Source organism: Gambusia affinis, linkage group LG09 (assembly GCF_019740435.1).
Source record: "Gambusia affinis linkage group LG09, SWU_Gaff_1.0, whole genome shotgun sequence".
NCBI classification, from domain to species: Eukaryota; Metazoa; Chordata; class Actinopteri; order Cyprinodontiformes; family Poeciliidae; genus Gambusia; species Gambusia affinis.
The window spans coordinates 16,892,252-16,914,994 of NC_057876.1; the positions used below are offsets into that span (position 1 = coordinate 16,892,252).

General features: G+C 38.3%; 3 protein-coding genes across 3 annotated transcripts; all 3 read left to right on the forward strand.

Moving 5' to 3' along the window:
* Positions 1-8,895: 8,895 nt before the first annotated feature.
* Positions 8,896-11,861, forward strand: si:ch1073-303k11.2 (leucine-rich repeat neuronal protein 4). Its single transcript, XM_044126933.1, has 2 exons — positions 8,896-9,031; positions 10,767-11,861. Exon 2 carries the CDS (start codon positions 10,771-10,773, stop codon positions 11,548-11,550), a length of 780 nt encoding a protein of 259 aa, XP_043982868.1. The 5' UTR covers positions 8,896-9,031; positions 10,767-10,770; the 3' UTR covers positions 11,551-11,861.
* A 567-nt stretch (positions 11,862-12,428) lies between these two features.
* On the forward strand, positions 12,429-14,488 carry LOC122836940 (thiosulfate:glutathione sulfurtransferase-like). Its single transcript, XM_044126934.1, has 4 exons — positions 12,429-12,536; positions 13,195-13,311; positions 13,544-13,706; positions 14,180-14,488. The coding sequence occupies exons 1-4, from the start codon at positions 12,524-12,526 to the stop codon at positions 14,232-14,234; spliced, it is 348 nt and encodes a 115-aa protein (XP_043982869.1). The 5' UTR covers positions 12,429-12,523; the 3' UTR covers positions 14,235-14,488.
* Positions 14,489-16,131: 1,643 nt separating this feature from the next.
* Positions 16,132-18,591, forward strand: LOC122836941 (thiosulfate:glutathione sulfurtransferase-like). The gene is made up of 4 exons (XM_044126935.1): positions 16,132-16,156; positions 17,280-17,396; positions 17,588-17,750; positions 18,441-18,591. Exons 1-4 carry the CDS (start codon positions 16,144-16,146, stop codon positions 18,493-18,495), a joined length of 348 nt encoding a protein of 115 aa, XP_043982870.1. The 5' UTR covers positions 16,132-16,143; the 3' UTR covers positions 18,496-18,591.
* The last annotated feature ends 4,152 nt before the right edge of the window (positions 18,592-22,743 follow it).

Below are 22,743 nucleotides of genomic sequence, written 5' to 3' on the forward strand. Positions count from 1 at the left end.
TAATTTAAAAATAAAGCATTGATAGAAATGTACTTTCACCATTTAGGTCAATGCTTTCAAACAAAAGAAGCATTGTCTCTCCTAAACCATCCATATGACTAAAGGACTTGGAGAAGAGAGTGTGCAGACAGAGTTTGAGTAAATTTCACACATATTCAGGAATTTCAATTCAGTAAGCATCAAAAACAGCCCTCTCTCTATCACAGTGGAAATAAAAGGAGAGAAATCAGCTTTTCAATGATAAGTAATGTAGAAGGCTGCTTTCCCTTAACACAACACAGCTGCAAAATCCTGGCATTGAATATGCAAACCACTAAAACTCCCCCGGAGCAACAGAATCCCTTTTTCAAGCATTTTTAATTTGTTCCTCTTGACAAAAAGGGTGTACAGATGTGGAAACTGACTGCTAGTACTGTTTTACTGTTTACTCATTAAGTCATTCAGTGACATCTTGTTTTAAATGGATCTGAGGCATTTGGAAAAAAAACTTCATTTTGTTGCCGTTATCAGAATGCACCAATTGTAGCCCTCATCTCCTGTCTTAATGTCAGTGATCTGCTGCTGAAACAGTCTAATTGTGGCCTCCAGTTTAGAGGTTCAAGCAAGTTTTCAGTTTGAAACTACCGTTTAAGCTTACACCACAAATCTCCTTGATGGTAGAGGTAACTGCTTTGGGAGGGCCATTCATGACTGTTTGCCTTTCAAAGCCAGATTTTATTTGCATAGGTTTATTGTCCTGTTTGCAAATACAATAAATTTTTATTTTGACTGCAAAAAATATACAATAAATTAAAACAGTTTATTATTGAAGTTGTAGATTCCATAAATTATCACCATCCACAATGAAAAAATAAATTAAAAATACTTAAACACCCCAAATTAATCTGGCCTTTCTGTTGATAGTGATGAGGTTATGTAAAATCCATACTACTGACCAAAATTGTTTACCAAGGGCACTCAGTTGGATCTGTGCACCATTTCTAACACAACTTTATTGCTTGAACCCGTTTTACTTGCACTCCAGTCTATTTTGGCAAAAAGCTTCCCACCCGGGGGAAAGTGTCTCAATCACAGTTTGACCTTTGTTTTGTTTTGTTTTGTTTTGTTTGTTTTTCTTTGAAGTCACAACCCTTAAAAATATAATAGGGGAAATGTGAGTTACAGCATACTCAACGGATATCTAATTACACAAGCAGCCACAGCCTGGTAAAAGTACTTTATGGTTATTTAAATATTGAGTTGAACCTTTGTGATTAAATAAAGTTATACTCAATGGCATGCACATATGTTTTTTTTTCACTTACTTGAACTAAGGAACCTCATATGGCAACTAAGACATATTACAATAGCATGCATCTACCATTAAGGGGCGCTACAACCATGTGTAAAATGTCTAAGATTACAAAGCTAAAGCATGGAAAAGCAGTCAACTTTTGTCACCTTAAATATGTCAGAGTTGTTTATAAGAGCCACTGTTACAGTTTCAGGTCTTTTTGGGTATGTTGTACAAGTTTTGCGGATCTAGAAAGTGACATTTTGTCTGTCTTCAAACCAAGTAGCTCAAACTAAGTCAGATCAAAGAGAGATCTGTGAATATCAATCTTGCCATTTATTCCCAGCTGGATGTGGGTCTGGACTTTTATTGGGCTATTCACACATTAATATCCTTTGGTCTAAACAATCGCATTGTAGCTCTGCCAGAATATTTAGAGTCTTTGTCCTGCTGGAATGAACTTCCTCCCCATTGTAAAATTATTTGGGTTTCTTCCAGTGCTGCCCTGTGTCTAGCTTCATTCCACTTCCCATAAACTCAAATACCAGTTTTTCAGATATTTTTGAATAAAAGTGCATCTCAGCATCATACATCCACCACCATGTTTCACAGTTGTGCTGGGGTGTTCAGGGTGTTGGTCACTGTTTTTCAGAACATCTTATTTCATATAAGTCAATCAAGTTTATTTGTGTAGCACATTTCATCAACAAGGCAGTTCAAAGTGTTTTTTATCATAAAAACACAAAAATACAAAGTCATAGAAGACATCATACAGTAAAATAATAAACATTATATTTTGTCCAGTGCCATCGGTACACATCAAAATGTTGGTCAATGTTTCATTTATTATGATTCAAAAGCAACTCTAAACAGGTGGTTTTTTTAGTTTAGATTAAAAGAAACTCACTGTTTCAGCTGTTTTGCAGTTTTCTGGAAGTTTTAAAATTGGGATTTGGCTGTGTCCCGTATATAATTTGAGCCAGGCTTGAAGGCTGCCTGTGATACAAAGAGAGCAATAAAATGTATTAAAACTGAAATAGCCTTTATAATTGAGAGAAATGAACACTAAAAATATTAAGTGAAGAATATACTTTCTATCTTACTGATTGTAAGGAAGTGCGGTATGACACGTAATGTGAGCCCGCTTTACGATACGAGCTGCTCCATCATCAAACATGTGTTTCCTATTATTCCCCTGACGACTGAGTAGACAGTGTGGGCCACTGTGGCTCCACTGGGTTAAAATTAGCTGTGCACCCATCTTCTCAGTGGCTACCTCAGGATTCCTTTTGAATGAAGTGGTGAGAGGTCAAAGGTGATGGGGAGTTCCACTTCCTGTTTAAAACAAAATAGTTGAAATCCTCAGAGAGGTGTGTGGGTAGGTGGGGGGATGAAGCCCACACATTTCTGAATTTCATCAAGTCAGCCGGGGCATGACTCACTGACTGAATGAAAAAAAACAAAACCATGTGATACGATTATTAGAAATAATCTTCTGAGAGGAATTGCTGCCTTATTTGGTTCTTGGCTTGCAAAGAAATAGGAGTATCCAATACAGATTTTACAAAATAAAGTAGATCATGTTAGTTTTAAGTGCTGGCAGTGATAGATTTAAGTTTCCCTAATACATGTCTAACGTTTTGCTCCAACTTGTTCTTGTGGTGTGGAGGAATTTGCATTGGGAGGCAGGTCATTATCTTAAATGCTATGACTCACAGTGCATTACTTCCTTTAATCAGTCTTTGGTACCATGTTGGAAAATTTTAATACACTGGCATACCCATGGCAACACAAAACCATGCTGTCTAACAGTTTATGCCTTGTTTTGTGAAGTCATAAAGAAGACAAAACACTGAGGTCTATCACAGGTGAAATCTGCACGCAGGTATGTGTCTGCACACTGAGTTATGCTTGGTTTCCCCTCAAAGATGAGTTGGGTAATTCATCCTAGAATGAGTATGAGTGTTACACAGCAACTTTACTTACCAACTCTAAGACAATGTAATAGTTGTCTGGGATACGAGGAACTTTATGTCATACTGTGTCTCAAAATATGTTTCCTGTCATGTTTCTCACTCTCTATTTGTTGTTGCGTGCTTGAACTTGAGAGATGGTTTGTCATCTATTGAGTTTACCGACACTAGATTACAAATGATTTTTAGTCATTTGTGACTACAAATCTGCGACAGATTGATAAACTGCCCCACCTCTCGTCCAGAACGTTGGCTGGAGAGAGGCACTAGCACCCCTCCTGACCTCGCTAGGGACAAGGGTGTTAGAAAATGGATGGATGGATGGATGGATGGATGTGACTACAAATTATGAGACTTTTGCTTCCATGTGGAGGAATTTTGACCCACTCTTCTTTGGGAACTTTGATTAAATTAAATTAATTGACCAAATAATTGAAATTTAATTCTGTCAGTTTCTTCAATGTAATCAAATTGAAAAGGATGTCTTAAATACCTCCCCTCAAACCCCTGAAACCTTTTTTTCCTTTTGACTAGGACACTTTCAAACCTTGACGTTTGTTTTCTGAGCCATTCAGATGTGAATTTACTGCTGTACTTCAGGTTGCTGCCCTGCTGCATAACCCAAGAGAACAGCAAATTTCTTCCAGATTTTCTGGTAGAAAGGAGAATTTATGATCACAATTTCCACTTTGGAATCTGTCCTGGTCAAATTGGATTTCTGGTTTGTTTAGGAGTGCTTTTGTTGTTGTTTTACTGAAATTCTTATTTTATATCCTAAAAAATGCAGAACAAACTTTCCAGATAATTCCCAATGTTTTTGTGGTTGTCAAGATGCTTTTGGGCATGAAGCATCTTGCCCAAAGATGCTTCATGTGAAACATTGAAGCATCTTTGGGCAAGATTCTTCAATGTGAAACATTGATGCATTTGTTTTGCTCAGCAGTGAAACATTTGTTTTGCTCAGCAGTGATTTTTACATTGAAACTTCCGATGCTCTTTTTTACCTCCAGGAATTATGATCTTAGCTTAGCCAAATGAGGCTTACTGGACTTTAACGGTTGTTGTGGGTTCTTTAGTGAGATACACCACAGTTTTTTACAAAGGATTCAGTGTTTTGGAAACGGTTTTATCTAATTGGGCATCTTTTGAACATGTTGAGCAAGAAAAGAGAGCTTTGGGTGGGTTGATACAATCTGTGTTGCTTCTCACAACATTTGGTAGATTCATAGAAAGTATTAATAGGAAACGTCTATCAAAGTAGTCGTCGTTGTGTGGCAGAAAATGCATAATTTCAATCAAATAGCATGTCCTTGCACTCATTTATTTAAAACATCTAAAACCTGTTCAACATGAAATAATCAATAATTAATACAGTTTCACTATAAAATGGCATTGGTCAATGTCATTTGTAAACACTATAAATGGGGTTAAGAGTTCAACTGATGCAAAGAGTGTTTATTTGATGTTGCTAGTCAGATTTACAATAGATTTACATCTTTTTTCTGTTGCCATGGTGACAGGTTATTTGGTTGTTTGATTGCACATTTTGTGGATCCTATATGTCTTGTATAGAACATGTAGGACACATATATGTCCATTTATAGGAGATGTATATGTCTAAATATAGGACATTTGTGTGTCCTATATATATTTAGTGCAATTCTGTGTTAGCGACATATTCTTTGTTATGTGTATTAGTTGTAAGCTTTTAGGATGAGTTTGAACAGAGGTTAAGATTTGGGCTGGGACTTTTGAGTTGGCCTGGGTTTTGTGTTTGTCTGGGAGGAAACAGTCATCTGGCAACCCTGTTTGGATAGAGTTTTTTTCTTTAATAAGTGACTTATCTCAAAAGGGTCACATATTTGTTCAGAACATTTTAGCTGTTTCTTCAGATGTTACCAGTTTGTCCAGAAAATAATTAAGCACATGGGAATTAAAAAAAAAAAAATTTAAGGAATTTCATAATGCTTGCTTATCAGAAAAAGTCATATGACAGATACTTGTCATATGACTACTGAGAGAGACTGTCTCAGTTAACAGTGAATCCAGTGATTTATTCTTGTGATACATCACAGCAACCTGAGCCAGATCCAAGCAAGCAGTTGAATCTTATCAGTCTCTGATGGTAAAAAAAACAAAACAGGGGAGCACATAGGGGACGTGGAGGAGATGATTGTCTCATGTAACCAAAACATTAAAGCATGGAGTAAAACTGAAAAAGCAGTGGTGATGAGGGAAAACTATGGGAGGAGCAGGAAAAATGTACAAAATTTTCCACTGTGGTTTGTTATACCACTGAATGACTAAACAGAGTGATGCTTTGAACTAAATGCTAATGTCAGCAAGTTTCCTGTTTAAAGACATAAACATGCTAACATATGCTAATTGGTACAAAGCAAACCACATTTGGGGTTGAATGAAGAATGTTACCAATTTATACTAGCCCCTGAGGAACACAATGTTTGTATTTAACACTGATTGATTTCATGTGTTTGCTGTTACATGAAGCAGTAAAATGAAAGATCTGTTAGCACTTAGTGCCATTGCTAAATGCTAAATATATATCAAAAGACTGAAGTCCAATAATACTGCTTGTTTTATCAGATAGTGTTCACTTCAATTCCTGTAATTTACAAGAAAATATAAACCAAAATATATGTTGTATTGTTTCTTATCACTGAAGTAATACATTTTGACTAAAGTTGCTTGGGAGATGCAGGTAAATGGGCTTGCATAAAGCTCATTTACACAAGCCAAACAGTGTAAATGAGTTTGGCTTTTTTTTGTGCGTTCTTGTTCAACAAATGGCAATCTTAACATATTAGTACTGGTCTAACATGTGTGTCTAACATATTTCAGAATAAAAAAAATAATAATAAATTTTAGTAGATCTCCAACAACTCCAAAACAGCACATACAAGCAAAATAAATATCCTTTTAAATAGAAAATGCTACTCAAATTCATTCTGATTAAATGACACATTTTATAATTTTGTGTCCAAACTGGAGAAGTTTGAGCTTCACCTCTTATTTTCTATGCATCTGGTCTGCATGTTCAAAGCATGAATTGACTGAGAACCAGGTGTTTCATCTAGCCTGAGGTAGTGTAGTAAACTTCATCAAAAGTAATTCTATGTTGGGGCGTGCTCCGGTGGCGTAGAGGGTAGCGCGCCCCACGCTTGGAGGCCCCCAGTCCTCGACGCAGCCATCGCGGGCTCGATTCCCGGACCCGACGACACTTGCCACATGTCTTCCCTCCTCTCCTTCCCCCTTTCCTGTCAGCCTACTGTTGAATAAGGGACACTAGAGCCCACAAAAAGGACCCCCTGGTGGGGAAAAAAGAAAAAAAAAAAGTAATTCTATGTTGCATTGCACAACAAGAAGTAAAGAGTACATGCAGTTACTGAGGTTTCATTCTTTTGGCGTCACCTTTTCTGAGCACTAATCCCAGCTAGATGCCAAACCCCTTACGCTTTGTTTCCAGAACTTAGTTTTACAAAGAACTTTTATTTAGAGCTTAACATTGTGGCCCCCATGACTCTCCTAGGCTAACAGTAAACAAGTGCGTGGTCCTTCCTAGTAAAAGCAATAAAAAAAGATCATAGAGTTTTCTTGAATCTGAAACCTTTTGCTCTATTTAAACTGTTGGATTAGTTTATAAGAATGCATACGCACAACAATAAATACATTCTGTGTTTATTTAAGAGCTGTACTGGTGTGCCTTTTGTAACCACAAGCTTAAGTGTATTTTATCAGGATTTTTTTGATGAACTAACAGTTATGCATAACGGCAAAGGGAAAAGAAAATGATGTGTGGTTTTCAAATGTTTTTACCAATGAAAATCTAAAAAGTGTGGCATGCAATTGTATTCAGCACCTCTTTGTGTGATAACGTCCATCCATTACTTTGATATTAATATTGGTAATAATTAACTCTTTATTTTGCCAGGATTGTCCCAGTAAGATACAGCATCTCTTCTTTCTTGTAGTACATTTCAATCCATCCATCCACTGTCTATACTTGTATATGTTTGCAGGCTCAAGTTGGAGCATGTGGCTGTACGTCAGTGGATAGAGGGCCGGGTTACATCCAGAACAGGAAACCAATCCATCGCAGTGCAACACCAAGACACAACGGACAAACAGCCATTCAAACACATTTACTCCTAAGGCACATTTTGAGACCAATTAATTTTAGACAAGCATTTTCAGAATGTGGGGCAAAGTCAAAAGGGGCGTGGCCACATGGCTTGGAATCTGATTGGTCACCCTCCCCAGAGCTGCCAGTCAGTTTGCTTGATTTGCTTTTTAAAACTGTAAGCCTCAGACTGCATATCAATGTGTTCTGAAAGATATATAATATTTTTTTCTTCTTTTTTTAAATACCATGTTCAAGTCCACATTTCATGTCAGTAGGTGTCAGAAATGCTCCTTTTGTTACTTTACAACTACCATTCATAATAATAATTACAAGAAGAACAAGAAGTAGCCTGAAAGTATTGGTCAAAAAAGGCCTTTCAATTTTGATCATGAAGGAGGAAAAACTGTAAGAAAACTTGTTTTCACTATGTGGTCCACAATACTTCAAAATTGTTGGCTTCAAGTGGATAAGTTGAATAGAGTTAGTATAATGGCACTAAGATACATAGAGTTTTATGGAGTTTAGCTACACTAAACTAAGCAGGCTAATCGAGTGATTTTGTTGTGCTCTAAGCCAATGTAACAGGAGAATACTAAGCTTTATTTCTGTAAATAAATAGTTTTATTTTTTTTAAGCTTTGGCCCACTGTTCATTATAATTTAAGATTATATATTTAGATATTGCAATTTTACTGTGCCACCCTTCTACAGTCTATGCCTCTTCATAGGTTTTTTATACTAGTGAAGTAATTAATAAACTGGTTTTAGGGTTTATTCTCCAGATAGTAAACTCCTAAACCTGTTCATCCATTCATTATAAACTCCAGACATGACTCAGTGTTTTCAGCTAAGGCTGATTAAGATCGTGTAAATCTCCTAAAACCGAAGGGAATACTCTTCCCTGGTACTTTTCTTTTTCTTGGTACCACAGTGCCACTTGGGAAGAAGTATAAACATTTTTTTTAAAAACAGCTTTGCAATTTTTACTCCATAAAAGGATTAGAAAAGAGAAGGTTTCCATCATTTCATTCCTTTGTCACAATGGGGTTGCATGAGACGAGGGAGTCTGCGATAAACACACATGGACGCATTCCTCACCCCCCACTCTCAGAGGCACTCATAAACACACACTGTAACGACCTTATGTCCCGCTCTGCTCCACGAGATCACCTGCAGGGTATGCAGGAACTTTATCTTTAAGGTATGTCATCAAAAGCACACATATTCACCTCCGGTATAAAACAAACACACTCAACTAGCACAAGCATGCCTCCTGCTGCTGCCGAGCCAATTAACATGCAGGACAACACTCATGTTTGTGGAAACTAGCCCCCAACTCACACCCCTTTCCAGACAGCTTAAAAAAACCCAGTTCAAAAAAAGAAAGAAAGGAACACTGATGGCTAAGGACCGCTTGAGAAAGAGAAGGCACTGTGAAAAAAAATAGAGTATGACGATGAAAAGAAGGGAGGGAGAGGCAGCCACTCGGGAGAAAAACAGGGGGTGTTGAAGAGGAGGAGGAGGAGGAGGGAGTTTGAGAAATAGCTTAAAACAGTGAGAACTGCAGACATTTGTGAGCACATGGAAAGAGCCAGAGCAGCGGGAACAAAGAACTTTAAGAAAACAAACTGAGCAGCACCGAAAGGTAGAGTACTTTCACAACTTTTCATTCATTTTATTATAAATATCTTCTCTTAACCAGCTGCAAAACAGTTGCATGGTTTGTTTTGTTTTGTTTTGTTTTTCTAAAGCCTCAGATGTTAGTAATTGCTTTAAAGAACTCATGAAGTACTTTCATGCCTGCTAAAGTTCCTTTTGATTTAACCAAGTCATAAAATACTGTTACTGGTTTGCCCTTGAAGTTTCGGGCTCCCACAGACCTTATCTGGCTTTCTGCCAGGAGTAAATGGAAGTGCTGATCTGTGTCACCCCAATAGCTTCCAGCAGTCAGATTTATTTATCTTATGGTGTTTACAGGATGGAGACCAGAACATTGCAGATGTCTGGGTGTATTTAAGGGCATCTCTTAGCAGAAAGTAGACTTAAAGACCCCCTATAAAAAGCAAGTGGGGATTTTTTTTTGTTGTTGTTGTTTTTGTTATTTAAATTTTTTGGGATCAAACTGTGGTCAAGGAAGAACAAAAAAGATTGATGTTAAAGTCTTTACTCTTTCTTATATCAGATTAGCACAAAAAAAAGGCACAAAATTGTACATTTTGTCTTTAAAACTTTTGTTCCTTTCCAGCTGTGTACAAGGTTGTGACTCATGCAGTCATATTCATTTTCATGTTTTAAATGTGTGGAAATAAAATTTACAATACCAATTGAGGCAGCCGAAACCTAAAATATTAAAATGCCAGCTTCATTTTTATAGCATTTGGAAGGGCAAATGCAAAAGCTAAAATATTTAAATGGCAAAGATAAATGTTTAAAAGCATAAACTGTGGCGTATCTTAAGACCCCAACTTCAGATTACTTCCTTTATGCCCAAGGTTTCACCTGTTTCACAATCCTGGGACAAAATAGTGTTTCCAATGGAAAGAAGAGAAATATGTCCTCCCTACTCTTTTTTACTTACACGGAGCTCAAACACATTTACTGCATAGGAAAAGTGCTCAATAGTCCTCAGATCTTTTGTTGAGTTTCAGAAAAAAGCCACAAATTATTCACCATATTCCCCTTAAAGTGGCCTATTCTACCACTAAACCTGTCCGAAGAGAAAAAAAGAAACAATGAGAGATTTCCATATGTTGCAGACATTATATCATCGACCACTTAATGGTAACTCCTTCCTGTTTTTGTAGGACAAACTCAATTGATATTTTTTAATTAATAAAAAAGTGCTTTCGGGTCATGGGGGGTGGAGCGTGCGGCCCGTACGCCGTGGCCTCAGTACTGGATGCAGCCGTCATGTGTTCGAGTCCCACCCTGTTGGCCTTTGCTGCATGCCTTCTCCCTCTCTTATTATCTTCTTCCTTATCAATCTGCTGTCCAATTGAGGCCACTAGAGACAAAAACATCCTTTTAAAAAAAAGTGTGCTTTAAAATGTATTTTAAAACAATTGGTTATTTAATTGATCAACTGAAAGGTCAATTATGATTTATTAAGTTCTTGCTCTCTAGAATTTTAGGTTTTCACCCTATTGCCATTTTTTACTACTATTTATGTAAAATAATTATAGTTCCACAGATTTTCTTTTTACTGTGGTACAGTTTCCAGAATTTGCTTTTGCGTGACTTGACAATCTTAAAATTATTTATACCTTGCTTTTACAAAGTAGTTGCATTATCTATTAAAACTGGTATTGATATAACATGGATAACTCTATGTGCTTGGTCATAATAATGTGAGTGATCTATTTTTGGCTTTATTTTTCCAGAGACATGGGATCACTTTGTGGAAACCTGGCTGTACTTCTCTTCCTCTCACCTCTAATGCACTCCCACCTCTTCGCTCGTGCTTCCACGTCTTCCCCACCCACCACTCGTAAGAAGATCATAATCATGAAAGACTTCACCTTGGTTAACACCAGCACTGATTATGATGACTACAGTATTATTCCTGAAGTGGTGCCCTCTGTTAAACATCCCCGTCTGCACAATAAAGTCGGGACTACAACCTGTAACTACAATTCCTGCCTGGAAAATCAGGAGCCCTGTGACATGATCAAAGCTAGAGAAGGGTGTCTCTGCCCTGGGAGGAGTGATGAGAACAGGCCTCCTCATCCTCCACGTATCCAAGCACTGCAGCCGATCACCACAGGGGAAAACGCAGGGAAGATAGAAGTGCAGTGGTGCGCTCCTGACTCAGACGTTTCCTCCTACAAGGTGATTGTAGAGGGAAGTGGCAGCGATTTGGAGTTTGGGAATGGTGCCCGACGAGGCACGGTGGGATATTTGGAGGTGGGGACAAAGGTTTGCGTGGAAGCAATAAACAAAGCAGGACACAGCAGTTACTCAGATTTCTCCTGCAAGCGGTACGAACGCCCTGAATCTTTGGAGGTCAAACTGCTGGCTGGGGTCATAGGAGGAGGAATTGTCTTAATTCTGCTTCTTATTATAGTAACTGTGGTCCTCTGCAGGAGAAAAATGTGTCAGAAAGCACAGCGGGAATCAGTCAGTGGACTGGGAAACCCCTCTTACAAATCAGAAAGAGGATCATGATCCGGACAAAAAAATGTGGACAGTTCAATCCAGTAAAGTTAATTAATAACAAAAGATTAATAGTTTTTAATGGTGTGTCTTTTAACAAATACTTTTGTTTCAAAGAATCTGCACAGAATCATGCAAAAATTAGTGACATATGACTAACATTTGCTGTTTTGTTTCTAGTTTTACAGGTTTGTTTGCAGGCGAATTAACCTTAGTAGATTAATTTTACAGTATTTTGTTGTTTTTTTGTTAAGCTTACATATTAACTGTGTTTTTATAGAGTGCTGACTGAAATTGTTTTAATAAAATTATTTTTTATAAAAGTCTGAGTATGATTGATTTGATTTCAGTAAAAATGGCATTGCAGTGTTCATTTCTTTGTTTATGCACATAATCATTTAACATAAAAGATTGAGCTCAGCATATACTGGAGAATTTTCCTTCACACCCTAATACACCCTCACATTCCCACCATTATAGTTCTTTAAAAATGGGTTTTGACTGGATAAAAAAAATTGCATATGAAATGCAGGACATTGTAACTTTCACGTTTTTCTTTTAATGGTTTTTATATATTTGTTAAAACTGTCATTATGTCCTGACATGAGGCAAAGCTCTGGATTTTTAGATTACCTTCAGAAACTCCTCTCTTTCACACTTTTAAGGATTTGTTTTACTCTATTTTTATTGTCAGACTTGTTATGGCTTTTGATTCCCTTCACAATGTATAAGCCGTTGTTTTCCTATATTATCTATTTTCTTTACAAGCCTTTCCAATGAAACTAGACCAGAACTATAATAGTGGTACCGCAACAACACATTCATAAAATAATGCTTCATTTTATTTTGAAAGTCTTCTCAAGGTATGTTAGAGCATAGAAAGTACCACCCACTTTTTGCACAGGAGCCAATAATGTATAAGTAAACAAAATGAGGAAGAAACCGACATCACAGCTCATTTTCACAGCATCGCCCTTTGACCAGGATGGAAAAGACAAGTAAGTCAATTTCATGTACTGTAACAGATATAATATGCAATTTAACACCGACCTATAACAACGTATAGACTCTAATCCAGTTTCAGATTGTTACAATATTTCCTCATAACATCAATACCTTTAAATGTTCATAAAATGCTACTCTCATCCTTTATGGAGTGACTTAGCATTTTAGAAAAGGTCCAACACAACGCCAACCGGATCCAGTGGGAGAAAGTAAAGCCAGTTGCCAAAGCAACGCGAAAAAAACAATTAAAATGTTGAAATTTGCGACGCCAACCTGTTGCATTACTTATGTGGGCATCTTTACTTTACTACCAAATGTTAAGAAGCGCCATGAATCCTTCAGATATGCTTTCTGGAGTCAGGGAAGTGATCTTGAACATTATCTCCCAGTTGATACCTGACGCCTTCATTGCTGTATTCAATACTATTTGGTAGCCGAGAGCAACTAAATGGGTTGTAGCTCGTATCAGATTTTGTAATCCATCGCACGAACAGGAGGTGCTTCCACAGAAAGTACAGTTTTGTGTCCGACTGATTTATCACTTGAACTTGTGTTTTTAAAAAGTGGTTGATGCCGTTTTCTCAAAGTTTTGAAATGTTTTGGGTATTTCTCTATCTGTTTTATTTATTTTATTTTTTTTATTTTTTTTAGTAAAATACGAGGAACTGAAAGCTCTTATAAAAAGCAACAAGGATCTGGTTCTGATTGATGTGCGCTCCCATGGTGAGGTGGCTGGAGGACGTATACCTGGTGCCATTAACATTCCCAGTAAGATCTGATTTGTTAGTACAATTTATTCTTCATATAATGAGTTGTAGAAAAGGATAGTGAGGTACACTTGAAAGCAAAGGTATTACAGGGTGTGCTGTTTTACATGCAATGTGTCGTGGTGAATGAGGATAGCTGTTCTGGTTTTTCAGGTTCTGTATATTTTGCATCCGTTGCTCATCTTCATACTGCAGAACTGGCTGTTGTCTAATCTTCCTTTTCATCTCAACAGTTCACACACTAGACGCTGCTCTTAAAATGAACCCAGATGACTTTAAAGCCAACTATGGTATAGTGAAGCCACCGCTGAATGTTCCTCATTTGGTGTTTTACTGCCAGTCAGGCGGGCGATCAAGGATGGCAACAACAAAGGCGGTCCAAAACGGATATAATAAGTAAATGAACTATTTTTATTGTGTTTTTGTTTATCAGAATGTCTATAGCTTCTATTTGTGGTCAAAGGAAAGGGGTTTGTCCTGTAACCGGTGGGTTGCCAGCTCAAACTCCCACTTCCACCAGTCGTCATGTTCCTTCACCTGGCTTACCTGGTGGTGGTGGTGGACAGAGGGCCAGGTGGCGCAGAATGAGTGGCAGCCTTGTTTCTGTCAGTCTGCCTCAGGCCAGCAGTGGCTACAATGTAGCTCACCACCATCAGTGGGTGAATGACTGATTGTTGTGTAAAGCACTTTAGAGTCCTCAGACTTAACGAGTAGATTAAGTCGTTTGCCATATTCCTTATTTCACTGTCCTTACTGTTTTAAAATACTTTTTGACTTTCAGCATACGGACTGTGATCAAATTAATTTCGCATTGTTTTTTTATGTAATTATGGCAACTCCTGATTCTGTGCTTTCTTTGTCCTATTCAGTGTGTGGAATTATGCTGGAGCCTACAGCGAATGGTCAAGAAAAGAAAAGAAATGATTTCTTTTTAAGTAGAAGCCTCATATTATGCATTATATTTATACAGGTTTTGCAAATATTTTGATGTTGGCACAGAAACGGTAAAGTCTCAAGTCATAGATAGTCACAATAAGTTAACATGAAATAAAATGTTTTTTATTCTTTAAACTGTCTTTGTGAGATTACTGTAGTGGTTTAATTAAAAAACTGTTTCAATTTTGCGTGCTATACAAATAAAGTCATATAAATAAATGTACGATCTAAAAATCAAAAAAGCATTTTTTGGGTTTTTTTTCTTTATATTAATGTCTGGAACTATTCAGCGGGTCATATTAGTTTCTGACAGTGGTTAAAGATAAGGAGTTTCAGGAAATACAACTGCTTGATATTTTGGGAATTTGGGCCCCTGTGATGTGAAGAGATAAATTAAGTTGATGATGATCTACAGCCCATGTAAAAAATATATACATGTTTAATTACTAGAGATTTCAATCATGTATATTTTTTAATTTGTCTAAGATAAATTAATTTTATGCATGTACCTTCAGATTTATTACTTTCACAAACATACATATCAATTGTGATACTGTTTGGATTATCGAACTTTGGCACTTCTGGCTTCCCATATATGCTGCCTTCTAGGTTGTTTGTATTTTAGACTTCTCCTTGTATGATATATTTAGTTTTCAGCTCCAAATGCCATGGGTCCAATTTTCCTTTCCTCTCCATTTATGCATAAGATCAGAGAACACAAAGATAAGTCCACTTGTAGTGTGTTGTAGACCACGCTTACGCTGCAAGGCATAGTCCTCATTTGTTTGATTTACAAAATTTATCAGACTGAGCAAAGCATGAACAGCAGCCTTATGGTTCACACCATAATGCACCCTCACATACCCACTATTGCAAGTTTTATGGTTATTTAAAAAGGGGTGTTAACTGGACAAAAACCTCTGATCATAAGATATGCATGACATGTTTTTAAACTGATATTGGAAATGAATTGATTTCAGAAATTTATTTAAAGCCATGAAATATTGTATAGGTTTCTTACAGAGAAATTATATGAAAACTGATCATTCTTTTATGAGAACTGTAATAATACGCAACGTCAAAAATGTTATGGCCGACACAGTCATGAGAAAAATCATTGACTTAACATTATATAGCAAACAGTCATTATAGATACAATCCACAATGGAGGTACACCACAAAAGTACCTGCTAAAGCAGCTGGTGAGTGACAGTGTGTCATATCTAAGAATATTACCGTAAAAATGAGTGGAAGGAAAAGTGAGGTGGCAATTAGTTGTGGATAACAACCTTATCCACAACTACAATGGGAAACAGCAGTTCTGAGAGTATTTGGAAGCAAAAACTATTAAAAAGTTGGGAAGATTAAGAAGCTGTGCTTGTGACCAGTCGCTGCTTTAAGAAGCACCACACAGACATTTTCATTACAGTTATGTTCTAATTTATTAATATGCACCTATAGCTCTTAGCGCTGCGTGCGTTTAAATATTGATATGGTTCACTCAAAATTTGGTCTGTTTATAGTTTTTTCTAACTCTATATTTTTTGGTTTGTTTTTCTCTACTTTTATTGGCAGGAAAGCCATTAGATGTTGTATAACGTTTGATTCATTTTACAACATATTGACATTTACAGTCATTTTCTTATTTGTCTGCTTTATAACATTTTCCAATTCTTTTAAATGAAATGTTTTTTAGAATATATTTTTTAAAAAACTATAAAACTAAAAAACTAAGGTAAGCTGGAGGATAGTTATTGGCTTGCTTCTCCAACCTTTTGCTAAGTCCCACCCACTTTCTGTATATGAGCCAATAACGTCTCAGTACGGTAAGTAAAATGAGAAAAAAGGTATCACCTTATAGGAAGACATTACAGCTCATCTTCACACCTTCACCAAGATGGCAAATGCAAGTAAGTCTATTTCATTTACTGTAACAGATGAAATGCATATGCATTTTAGCAGTGAACTTTAAAAACTAGCAGTCTTTAAAAAATAAAAATTATACAATAATACTTAAAATTTGTTAGGAATATAACTCCATCAAAGAAGTTGTCAGTTTTAAAAAACTTTTAGTACTTGTCCTTATTGATGTAAATGTTACATAAAGGAAATACCCATGTAATACTTCTCTCATCCTTTTTGGAGTGACTCGGCATTTTAGATAAGGTACAATCTAAAGCCTCCTGGATCCATTAGGAGTTTTGTTATAGTTTTTTGCCAGAGCATCACAAAACAAACCACTTAAAATATTTGTAACGGGGGCGTGCCGTGGTGGTGTAGGGGATAGCGCAACCCATGTTTGGAGGCCTTGAGCCCTCGATGCGGGTTCGACTCCCGGACCCGACGATATTTGCCACATGTCTTCCTCCCTCTCCTTCCTCCTTTCCTGTCAGCCTACCTTCATATAAGGGACACTAGAGCCTGGAAAAGACCCCCTGGTGGGGTAAAAAATATTTATGTAATGCCCTAACATGTTGCATTATCTATGAGGGCATCTTGACCTTACTATCAAATCCCAGAAACAAGTTGTGCAATAAGCAGAATGCACTATGAATGCTGGCTTTATTAATTTTTATTTTCTTACAGATTTCTAGATATTTACACAGGTTTTTTTGTCATCTTCACATTAATCATTCATAGCTTTCAGCAGCTCAGGTAACATGAGCTCTGCATTTTTATTTCAATGTGTATTTAAATAATCCTTAGTATATCTGTAAACATGGAGCCAGGGAAGTGATCTTGAACATTGCCTCCCACTGATGAGCAGTTGATACCTGACACCTTCGTTGTGAAGTCAGCTAGAAGGCAGCCTTTATGTACAGCCAGAAGCAACTAAATGGGTTGTAGCTCATATCAGATGAGCTACACAAAAATGTAATCTGATGCCATCGCACAAACAGATGGTGCTTCCACAGAAAATACAGTGTTGTACTGATTTATCACTTGATCTTGTGCTTTAAAAAAAAAATAGATGCAGTTTTTTCAAAGCCTTGAAATATTTTGGAGGTTTTCTCCATGTGTTTTTTTTTCTAGTCAAATACAAGGAACTGAAAGCTCTTATAGAAAGCAGCAAGGATCTGATTCTGATTGATGTCCGCTCTGATGACGAGGTGAATGGAGGACGTATCCCTGGTTCCATTCACATTCCCAGTAAGACCAGATTCATAACAATTTACTCTCCATGGATTGTAGAAAAAGGAAAATGATGTACACTTAAAACCAGAAGTATTACAGGGTGTGCTGCTTTACATATGTATTTTCAGGTTCTGTATATTTTTGCATCCATTGCTTCATAATGTAGTATCTGACTAATATGTCGTTGTCTCTTTTCATCTCAACAGTTCACACACTAGACGCTGCTCTTAGCATGAACCCAGATGACTTTAAAGCCAAGTATGGCATAGCGAAGCCAGCGCTGAATATTCCTCATTTGGTGTTTTACTGCCAGGCAGGCAGGCGAGGGGAGATGGCAGCAGGAAATGCGCGGCAAAGAGGATATACTAAGTAAATGGGTTATTTTTGTTGTGTTTTCTGTTTATCAGAATGTTTCTAGACTCTATTTAGTTAAGGGTATTTTGATTTTGTTATCATTAGAGTAAACACCTGCTTATTAAAAATGAGGAACTTGGTTGTATTAAACAATATTAGAATATGTTGCCATTCAAATCCAATTAAATAATGCTAGCTTTTCATAGTAAATCTACCAATCCCATCATACGTGGAATAAAAAACAGCATTTTAATAACTTTTTTGGCTAAAGATTTAATAATAATAGATCATAATCAAAGTTAGTTTCTTTATAGAAGGAAGTAGAAATTCAGAAAATAGTTTTATATTAGGGGTGACAATAGTTCATGATAGAAGGGTTCATGCTGTTGCCAGTGGGTTGCCAGTTCGAATCCTTTTCCCTCTGTCTCAGTCATTGTGTCCTGAAAGATGCGTTGGCTACAGTGCAGCTCACCAACATCATTGTATGAATGGGTATGACTGATTGTCGTCTAAAGTGCTTTGGAGTCCTCAGACTTTATTAAGCTCTTTACAAAGGCAGGCATTTTACCATATTCCTCAGTTTAAGGTTCTGTTTTCTGAATAATAGCATATATTATTCAAATATGATTAAAATCATGCGTTTGTTTTTTATAATCATGGCAACTCCTAATTCTGTGCCTTTTTTCTTTTTTTTTTTTTTGCCAGTGCACGTAATTATGCCGGAGCCTACAGCGAATGGTCAAGAAGACAAAGGAACTGATTTCTTTTAAGGAGAAGCCTCACACTGTGCACTATGTTTATGTAACGGTTGGAGAAGGGAAGTCAGATCCACATCGAAATCAGGATTCAGGATAACTTTATTTCTGTTCAAAACAAGAACATTTTAAATACAGCAGCTCCTGGGCTCTGGATTCTCCCCAAACACCCTCTCCTCAGCGCAGCTTGGCGCGAACTGACAGAAATGCATTAAACAAAACTAAAATTCTCTGATTCAATAATAAAATAAATCTACACTCATAGAAAACAATTAAAATAAAACCTAAACAGAAATAATCTGCCCTATAACTACAATTTTCCACCATAACACAGAAATATTCTAAATAAATTAATTTTAAGAAACAACACACACATACCTGTTCAAAACAAGAACATTTTAAATACAGCAGCTCCTGGGCTCTGGATTCTCCCCAAACACCCTAACCAACCGAAAGGAAAAAAATAAATAAATAAAATAATAGCACGTTGATAAAGAAAACTTGAAGGGTGTCACCAATGTGGGAGACAAATGCCCAGCATAGTGCAGCGCTAACATTAATATATATATATATGAATCTACAACATATTTTTAGAACGTTTTCAATATTTTAATAGATACTTTATAGATATTTTAAAGATAACTTTGTACACCTACCTCTCCTCAGCGCAGCTTGGCGCGAACTGAGGAGGGCAGCGGGAACACACAGGATATAACGCAAAAACAGGGAGTAAGAAAATAAAAGCTTCCCCGCCAAAATAAAATACAATTAAAAAACAAAGGAAAACAAATATCCATAGATGAGGATGGCTTTTACACACTAGGGTCCAAAAATGAAAGCAAGATAAAACAGAAATAATATATAACAGACATGTCAATTCAAATAAAATTCGTTTTGAGAAGGTTCATCAAGAAAAATAAAATAAATTAATAAAATTAACTCTGCTACATACTCCCCCCTGAACTTCTCAAAACCGTCCCAACATTAATCAAGACTGGACACAGAATAATATTCTTGCCATCTGACAGACAATGACCACACACACTTGAACGACACTAAAGGTCTTCCTCTAGGAAAGGAAAAGCAACATTGGAAAGTTGGCCAGACTCAACAATGCCTGCTTGCTAATGGATTGTGCCGTAAACACAATCTCACAGTCAGTGGCTGTTACTCTCCCATACAGTTTAGCTAATGGGTTTTGACTTATTTACAGAGGTATAATACTACCATACTCTATTCACAAACAAAAGTTGTTTAATCCTACAAAAATAAACTCCTTGCAAATCCAGAAACTGCATTACGTGTCTGTGTGTTCTTTTGTGCCATGTTTTGTATCAGTCTGTTAACTGGTTTGATTATCCTGCCAGCCCTGGATCTGACAAGACTTACAGCACCAGTTGTTGGAGCTGTTGGCCTACCAGGACTTATGACAACTGCTTCTTCATCAGTTCCTGGCTCATTATGCGGCGAGTCAGAGCACTTAGCCGTGTCACTTCCGATCTCTCTAAGACCCTCAGCATCGTTTGCTCCTGGTTGAAGATTCCTGACACAACTTTCAGCATCCTGGAGGTCTTCAGGGTTTGAGGTGGTATTGGCCACCCAATCAGCAGTGCGGTCCAGTCCATTACTCTCTGAATACACAAGTGAGACATCCTGGTCACCACCGTTAACAGTACTTAGATCTGGGGTGATGTCAGAGGAAAACACCGACTCTTGCTCTTTGTCCAACTCAAGTGGCAGGAAGTTTGCTGCAAGAAGTAAGTTGCGATGGACTACTTTCTCTTGTCCAGTTGCTGCGTCTTTGATGCGGTAAGTATGGCATCTGGGATCATGAGACACAACAATGTAGATGTTAGAAGACCACTTGTCTGCAAGCTTCCTACGGCCACGTTCCCCTTTATTAGCCAAGAGTACTTGATCCCCATCAACTATGTCCGTGCCCCTTGTTTTTAGATTGTACAACTGGGCCTGATGTTGCTGGCTGGAGTAGGCATTAGCCTGAGCAGCAGCTAAAGCCTCTTTAAGGTCCTCTCTGACTCTTTTTGTGTAGCTGTGGTAATCCGTGACTTCATTATCCCTTTCCACATTATGAAACATGACATCGACTGGGAGTCGAGGAATCCGACCAAACATCAAATAGAAAGGCGCATAACCAGTTGACTCATGGACAGTACAATTGTAAGCAAAAGTCAATGTTTGCAACATCTGTGGCCACATGCACTTATCGCGGGGTGGTAAGGCTCTGATCATATTACCAAGGGTTCTGTTAAACCTCTCGGTCTGGCCGTTGCCCATCGGATGATATGGGGTGGTCCTTGACTTCTTTACCCCTGCCACTTGCAGCAATTCTTGGATCAACTGACTCTCGAAATTTGCCCCCTGATCCGAATGGATTCTTTGAGGGAAACCATAAATACAGAAGTATCTATCCCATAGCTTGCGAGCCACTTGTTTGGCGGTTTGATCCGGGCACTGAAAAGCGTGGGCCATCTTGGTAAAATGGTCGGTTACCACCAACACATCAACGGTTCGACCCCTAGCATCTTCTGCAGACCAGAAGTCGAGGCACACCAACTCCAGAGGGCTTGTAGTTTTTATGCTCTCTAGGGGGGCTCGACCCTCGGGTTCAGGAGTTTTGCTCACAACACAACGTTTGCAGCATTTGACATATTCTCGAACACTGTGCTCCATTCCGAGCCAAAAGAATCGTTGCCTGGCCAGGTGTAATGTCCGGTGTTGGCCTTGATGTCCAGCCTCATTGTGAACGCCATGAAGTGCTTGGTCTTTCAGAGACAAGGGAGTTACAAACTGGTATCGTTTCTTGCCAGTACTTAGATCTTTACACACCCTATATAGAATGTTGTCAAGCATCCTTAGTTTCTCCCACTGTTTCAAGAGCTTCAAAGCTCTTGGCAGCAAGCCAGATTTTTCTCTCCTGGATGGCCGCCTGCCTCGCATGACGAACGGGATGACCTGCGATAGTACGGGGTCATTTTGTTGTGCCTCCTGGAGGGCCTGAAGGGAGAGCATAGGTAGAGGCACCGAACCAGTTGGCACTAGCCCCTCTACGTCTTGAGCCAGCCAAGTCAACACCCTTTGCTCGTGACTGAGGTCCCACTTTGCATGTCCCAGCAGAACTGCAGATACCTCTTCTTCACTCAGCGACTGATGTTCTGGGCGTTGAAGAGCCTGGAGGTATTCATCCCCTTGATGGTCGGTACTGACCCGAAAGACCTCCTGAACTGCATCCTGCCTCACTTGTTGTGATTCTTCCAATAAGGCTTCATAAGACTCAGTCACCAGCCTTTGGGAGACTTTGTTCTTGATGAATGGTTGTCTGCTCAAAGCGTCAGCGACTACATTTTTACTTCCAGGTATGTATTTGATGCTGAAGCTGTAAGGGGACAACTTCGCCACCCATCTTTGCTCACATGCGTCCAGTTTAGGTTTAGTGAGGATATACGTCAAGGGATTGTTATCCGTCCAAACGGTGAATGTGTGTCCTTTGAGCCAATGACTAAACTTATCGCAAACCGACCATTTGAGTGCAAGAAACTCTAATCGGTGGGCAGGGTATTTGCTCTGGGCACGGGTCAGTGCTTTACTAGCAAAAGCGACTGGTCGGGCTTTGCTCTCCCCTTCTTGAACCTGGGATAATACAGCCCCGAGTCCATCAGTGGAGGCATCAGTTGAGAGGATGAACGGTTTGTTAAAATCAGGATGTGCAAGGACAACAGATTTCAAAAGTGCAGACTTCAGCAGCTCGAATGAGTTTTCCTGTTCCTGCTTCCAGTCACTTGCATGCAGTTTTTTGAATGAAGCGACACCACGTGGGTTGCCTTTCCTCCTCTCGGGGCAGCTGTAAGAGCAAAAAGGGGTTTGGCTAGCTTGGAACAGTCCTGAATGAACTGCTGATAGTACATTACCATGCCCAAGAATGATTTGACTTTCCTTTGAGAGGGTGTCACCCCGTCCTCCATCATAAGGTCCGCAACCGTCATTGATGTTATAGCCCTAACCTTGTCTGGATCGGTCGAGACACCATTACTGTCCACAATGTGTCCGAGGAACTTTACGCTCCTTCTAAGAAACTGACATTTTTTAGGGGCTAACTTTAGCCCATGGTCTCTCAGTCTGCTGAAGACCATCTCCAACCTTTTCAGGGCCTCAGCCTCATTGGATGCATAGACTAGTACATCATCCAAGTAGCAAAGAAGAGTCAGGAAGTTTTGATCTCCAAATATATTCATCAT